At 42.6% G+C, this 7,006-nt stretch overlaps 1 protein-coding gene across 1 annotated transcript in view; it reads right to left on the bottom strand.

The window, feature by feature from the left end:
• Window positions 1-481: 481 nt before the first annotated feature.
• LOC114496437 (1-phosphatidylinositol 4,5-bisphosphate phosphodiesterase epsilon-1) overlaps window positions 482-7,006 on the bottom strand; it is a 223,979-nt gene continuing 217,454 nt past the window's right edge. The window contains exons 32-34 of the mRNA XM_036027518.1: window positions 6,119-6,337; window positions 5,595-5,805; window positions 482-746 (exon numbers count right to left, since the gene is read on the bottom strand). Of these exons, the coding sequence (XP_035883411.1) occupies window positions 5,617-5,805; window positions 6,119-6,337 (408 nt within the window). The 3' untranslated portion in view covers window positions 482-746; window positions 5,595-5,616. The remainder of the gene's footprint in view (window positions 747-5,594; window positions 5,806-6,118; window positions 6,338-7,006) is intronic.

Raw genomic sequence — 7,006 nt, 5'->3', positions numbered from 1 at the left:
CAAGGAGAGTGGACTGGAATGCACATACATGAACAATGACGACCTCACTATACTCGTCAGAAGGGGCAGTAGACACCATTGAGTGAGCACATGTACTGAGTGACCATTGCATTAAAAAAGATTGAGTGGGTAGGGCAATGAATCTGCATCAAATTTTGCATTAAGCTTGAACGTTCTTGCAGAAACTATTCAGATGATTCAGAAGGCTGCATCTATGGGCAACTGGTGATTGGCAGCTTCATCATGATAACACATCTGCTCAGGCATCACATCTTGTGCAGAGATTTTTGGCGAAACATCACATCACCCAGGTGACTCAGCCCCTCACAGCCCAGATTTGGTGCCCTGCAACTTCTGGCTTTTCCCAAAACTAAAACCACCTTTGAAAGGGAAGAGATTTCAGACCATCAGTGAGATTCAAGAAAATATGACAGTGATTGGGAGAACTGTGCAAAGTCCCTACTTTGAAGGGGACTGAGGCATCATTGTCCTACGTACAACATTTCTTGTGTCTTGTATCTTCTTTGATAAATGTCTCTTTTTCATGTTATGTGGCTGGATACTGTCTGGACAGTTATTTATATATTTTAACAACTGTTGACATTTGTAAGATGGAATCTCCTGGGCTCCTTTGCTTCCTTCATCAGGAAGATGGTAGCTCGTTAGCCCTGTGCCACTTTGCTGGTCCCCAGTGTGGACCTCACATCGTGTGTGAAGAAAGCTTCAGGCCAGAAATCACCAATTTCCTGTTTAAGTTGAATGAAAACAAGGAAATTACATTTGTTTCCACCATGTTCATTCTTGACTTTTTTGACTTTTGACAAAAGATCTTCACCTGTAAAGTTGTATCCATAGGCTTGTTAGTATTTTTAATTTTTAATTTTTATTTATTGATGTGTGTGCGTGAGGTGGAAGAGAGAGAGAGAGAGAGAGAGATCTGTATTGTTCCACTTATTTATGCATTCACTGGTTGATTCTTGTGTGTGCACTGACTGGGGATCAAACCCACAATCTTGGCCTATCAGGATGATGCTGTAACCAACTGAGCTACCTGGCCACAGCTTTGTTAGTATATTTTAAATGGACCAGCAGGAACATTTACAGTGTAGCAAGGGTGTAGTGTTTAACCAACTGGAATGCACAGAGTCCTGGTGGCTGGGTTTGGCAGAGGGCCTATATCCTACGAAGTCACAGTGCTATAACATGATGTTCCCAGGAAGTGGAACATTAGGCTCTTTCTGTCCTGGGACACTGTAGTCTTTAGAAAAATTTTTCTTTTAAAAATCACAATAAAGCTGTTCAACTTTTTTTTAAAGGTGGACTTTCTTCACCAACTATTATTTCAGATAAGAATAAGGTAAATAGGACTTCCAGCCAAGATGGAGGCGTAGGTAGACACACTGTGCCTCCTCGCACAACCAAAGCGAGGACAACAACAACTGAAAAACAACCAGAACTGACAGAAAATTGAACTGTATGGAAGTCTGACAACCAAGGAGTTAAAGTAGACACATTTATCCAGACTGGTAGGAGGGGCAGAGTTGGGGAGCTGGAATGGAGAGGGCTCACAGCAGGGTGGCTGGCAGACCCCGGGTGTGCAAGGCAGCAGCAGGCAGACCCAGCGAGGTGGCGGATTGTGGAGGAGCGTGGTGCACAAGATGGCTGGGTGGTCCCACATTCGAGCACAGATAAACCAGGCAAAACTGGGGAGCAGGACAAAACCGCACAACCCAGGGTCCCAGGACATAGAAATAAAGCCGAAAAACACTGATTGAAAACACCTGTGGAAGTTGAGGTGCCGGGAGAGACTCCCAGCCTCACAGGAGAGTTTGTTGGAGAGACCCACAGGGTCCTAGAACGTATGCAAACCCACCCACCTGGGAATCAGCACCAGAAGGGTCCAATTTGCTTGGGGGAAGCGGGGGAAGTGACTGAAATCTGGCAGAGTGGAGCAAAGGGCATTGTTCTCTCTTGGACCCCTGCCCCACATATAGAGTCACATCGCAACAACAAGGGTTACCCTGCCCTGGTGAACACCTAAAGTTCCACCCCTTACTACGTAACAGTCATGTTAAGACCAAAAAAAAAAAAAAAGTCCCAAATGAAAGAACAGATCAAAGCTCTAGAAAAAATACAACTAAGCAACGAAGAGATAGCCAGCTTATCGGATGCACAGTTCAAAACACTGGTAATCAAGATGCTCACAGAATTGGTTGGATCTGGTTGCAAATTAGATGAACAAATGAAGGCTACGCTAAGTTAAATAAAGGAAAATGAAAATGTACAGGGAACCAACAGTGATGGGAAGAAAACTGGGATTCATATCAATGGTATGGACTAGAAGGAAGAAAGAAACGTCCAATCAGAAATGAATGAAGAAACAAGAATTCAAAAAAGTGAAAAGAGGCTTAAGAGCCTCCAGGACATTTTGAAATGTTCCAACTTCCAAATTATAGGGGTACCAGAAGGAGAAGAGGAAGATCAACAAGTGGAAAAGTTATTTGAACAAATAATAAAGGAGAACTTCCCTAATCTGGCAAAGGAAATAAACTTCCAGGAAGTCCAGGAAGCTCAGAAAGTCCCAAAGAAGTTGGACCAAGGAGGAACACACCAAGGCACATCATAATTACATTAGTCAAGATCAAAGAGGAGAGAATCATAAAAGCAGCAAGACAAAAGGAGAGAGTTACCTGCAAAGGAGTTTCCATCAGACTGTCAGCTGATTTCTCAAAAGAGACCTTACAGACAACAAGGGGCTGGAAAGAAATATTCCAAGTCATGAAAGGCAAGGACCTACATCCAAGATTGCTCTATCCAGCAAAGCTATCATTTAGAATGGAAGGGCAGATAAAGTGCTTCCCAGAAAAGGTCAAGTTAAAGGAGTTCATCATCACCAAGCCCTTATTATATGACATGTTAAAGGGACTTATCTAAGAAAAAGAAGATAAAAATGTGAACTCTAAAATGACAACAAACTCACAGCTACTAACAACCACACCTAAAACAAAAACAAAAACAAACTAAGCAAACAACTAGAACAGGAGCAGAACCATAGAAATGGAGATCACATGGAGGGTTATCAACAAGGGAGTGGGAAGAGGAGAGAGGGGGAAAAGGCACAGAGAGTAAGTAGTATAAATGGTAGGTAGAAAATAGACAGGGGGAGGGTAAGAATAGTATGGGAAATGTAGAAGCCAAGAACTTTTAAGTTTGACACATGGACATGAACTAAAGGGGGGGAATGTGGGTGAGAGACGGTGTGCAGGGTGGAGGGGAGTGAAGGGGGGAAATGGGAAAACTGTAAGAGCATAATCAATAAAATATATTTTAAAAAGAGTAAGGTAAATAATCACTTGTTTAGAAATTCTTAAGAGTATTACAAAGGGGTGTCTTAATACTTTAGAGGTAAAAATTTTAGAATAAGCAACATGAAATATGTCATCAGAAAGCAGTAAAACTATGACGTTTGTTTTCTTATGAGTACACAGAGAACAGCCCTTTCTTTTCCACAAGTGTTCTTCCTTGGAAACACCACTTGTAAAGTTACGAGTTCATAACATGGATATACATTCCCATAAATGCACTAATGGCAATTTTAAAAGAGAAGTTTCCCTAAGTTCAAGCAAAACTGAAGTCAACTGAATGATTCCGAATGTCTGTTTGCCACAGAAAAATTAAGTCCAAAGACATTTATCTAAATCACCACCCTCTCTACTCTCCTAAACCATAAGCAATTAGTAATGCTCATTATAGCAAGCATATTATTTTTAAGTCAAATTTCCAGTGGAGTTGTATTCTTAAACAGTTAAGTAATCTTGCAGCGCACGAGGGCGCCTCATGTGCAGAGTGTAATTTCGCTGTATCATTACAGAGGTTATAATGAGATGTGTGCATAACACCACGCCTATGATTTATTTGATGCTAAGTCCTGGACATGGGAAGCAGTATTTTAAGTTTTCATCACTGTCCTTTTGGCCTGCTCACAGATCCACTACCACTGTGAGTCATTTTCTAAACGCTGGAGAGGCTCAACATCGGTGCTTTGTCCTACAGCTCACTGGGCTTTTGGAGAAGGCTCGGCCTGTCTCAGAGACATTGAGGGAGAAAAGGGAGTGAGTCTGGAGCTTTTCAAAACTGGGACACCAGGTGTCATCTCAACAGAAAACGAGTGCTGAACCTTCTCAGAACACGGACAGCCGGGGCTTCACCGTCCTGTGCGTGTTCCCCGTTCTCTGATGCTGTCTGGTGTGACGGCTGCTGTAGTTCTGACATTTCTCTCCGAAGAGTCTGCGTACAGAAACTAAGCAACCCTGACGCCCTGGGGACAGCTGGGTGTGCAGATGTCCTGGGGGAAGTGGTTTCCTGTATTTGGTCTTGTCTGTTTTAAATTTGTTTTAGCTTTTATTTATTATTTTTAGAGAGCAGGTAAGAGAGGGAGAAAGAGTGGTAGAGAAACATTGATGTGCAAGAGAAACGTGTGGCTGCCTCTGGTATATGCCCTCCCTGACTGGGAATCAAAGTGGCGACATTCTGCTTTGTGGGATGATGGCCAGCCAACTGAGCCACGCCGGTCATGGCTGTTCAGTTGTTTTGAAAGAGGTCTGTAAGTGTGATATTGGGCACCAACTATTTTAGGAGTTGGCCCTTAAATGTAGAAATATGGGTTCTTTGTATTGGGCTTTCTTTTGGGCAGTTACAAATCAAAGCTGGCCCTGTCAAGAGGTATCAATGAATTCTTTAACTGTGAGCTTCCACAATTTAATATAAGAAAATCCCGACTGTAATAAAGATAGATGATGAAACCCTGTAGTTATTATAAGCAGCAATGCTTACATTGTGGTTTCTCACAAATTTTATTTATTTGTTTATTTTTGTTGCCTGTGAATTTTACATCACAGAACTACAATACCGCAGCTGGAAAGTGGGTTTTAATGATCCCTTGGGTTCATTAGGAAACTAAGTGAAAAGAAGAAATCCGTGTTTGGTTTCCTCATATGGTTCTTTAGAAAAAGATTCAGGTTCCATATAAATCATTTGTTCTGAGATAGGATGACGTTTACTCTGTATGTGGATACCAAGTGGTGGGCTGGCAACCCAAGGCCTAACTTACTGCAGTTTGAACATGGAGGCTGTTATGCTTCTTTGCTTTGTTTTTAATCACCACATCCTGAATGCCAAATTTTTATTTTTTTAAATGAGGCAAAGTTGAGGTTGCTGAGGCCAAATCAAACCTAAATTAGAACAAAACCGGAAGCCCAAAGGAATGAAAGTTGAATGATACACAGCAGCCCCCTGAGAGTGTTTGTTACCAACAATTGAAAGGGTTCTATGTCTGATGGAATCAGGCCGATGTAGTTGGGGCAGCTTGGTGGTCCTCTTGGACCCTTTGTTGAGTAATTTACAAAATAAGGAGGTCTAAAATTACAACTTCTGAAGGCACGCATAACTTCAGAGCCCTTGTCCTGTTTTGGTGCCATTCCTTCCTCCCTGAGGGGACACCCCTGTTTGGAGGAGATAAGATACCGTATAGATCATGCCTTACACGAAGTCGTGTGAGTGGAGCGCTGTTTCGGAACGGCGCAACAACTGTCTACCTGGTTAGGGTGCTCCCCACGGTCACTGTCGATAGTCTGTCACATCACTGGAGGACAAGCTGCCCACAGGTTTCTCCTCCTTGTTTTGGACACTTTCTGAGGTCAAGACCTGAGAAGGTGATGTGAGTCCTCGGGGCTGTTTCGTCGACTTGGTGAGCTTCTTGAATTCACTTGCAAAAGAAATGCCTTTCCTTTTGTCTTCTCGGGATGCCTGTGGGACAAAGAACTCTCCGTTGGTATTAGGTTAAAGCCAGTGTCCTCTTGGCACTGTATTACCAGAAGGAGCCCTTCCCTCCTCCCTGTCTAGTAAGCGGAGCTTTGGAAAGGACTGAGGAACTCCCCTCTCTGGACTGCTTTCCCACAGAAGATAATACATTTCTTTTCCCACAGTGAAAAGGGAGCCAAACAATTTTCTCCCCGCTAAGAAACTTTCTCCTAGATCTCACTGTCTCCTAAATTTGAATACAGTGTAGTTACGAACATCAAATAACTGGTGAAGAGAGCAAAATAATCTTGAACTTTACCTGCACCTGCTCCTTTAGCTTAAGGATGAATTTCCCTGCACCTTTCCACTTGCTTTGGGCTTGAAACACACACTCCTGATCCAAAAGGACCCGCTGGGAGGACTTGGGGGTGGAAGACTTCTTGTTGGCTGTGTCTTTCACCACCTCTTCCAGAAGTACGTAGTCACTCGGGTTGGGGTTGCTCAGAATGCTATAGGAGTACTTGGCTTTGCATAAGGTCTGAAAGGTAAGATCAACTGAATAAAGACAGTGTCTTCAACACCTGCATTCACTGTAAATGAAACTTTAGGGTGGAAAATGGTGAGAGACTTTTGGAGATGATGGAAAATTTTCAGATCATATCATCCCTCTCCTCACTTGACATTTGTGTTGCTTATAACCTTCTTTCCCACATTACCTGGTTTAGCTTCACAACACTCCATGATTTAGTTATGATTACCCCCATTTTCAGACAGGGAATGATTCCAGAGGATGCACAGCAAAGAAGTCATAGAATAAAGATGGGAACCGGATTGGCTGCATGCACCAAAGCTAAAGACTCGCCAGAGAGTCTTGGGTGTTAAGACATTTTAGAATTTAGCTGGCCTCACTTCTCATTTTGTACAAGATTATCTTTCATTTATGCATTCATTCACTCATCAAATGTTTAGTGAGGGCCTACTATAAATATGTCCCAGATACTTTGGGGACACAAAGGTCAGCAAAAGAAAAAAGAAACAAAGTTCAAAACCTATACTAACAAAATTATGCTGCAATAATAGCAAACAGCACTTAGATAGTGCTTACCATGTGCTGGGGATTGTGCAATTTACATATAGCACTGGCTCAGTCTTCCCAATGACCCCTGAGAGCTCCGTGTTATCTTAAGTGGTGCCTTACTACAAGGTA

This window comes from Phyllostomus discolor, chromosome 5, assembly GCF_004126475.2.
Source record: "Phyllostomus discolor isolate MPI-MPIP mPhyDis1 chromosome 5, mPhyDis1.pri.v3, whole genome shotgun sequence".
NCBI lineage: Eukaryota > Metazoa > Chordata > Mammalia > Chiroptera > Phyllostomidae > Phyllostomus > Phyllostomus discolor.
This window is presented reverse-complemented; position numbering and strand designations above follow the sequence as displayed.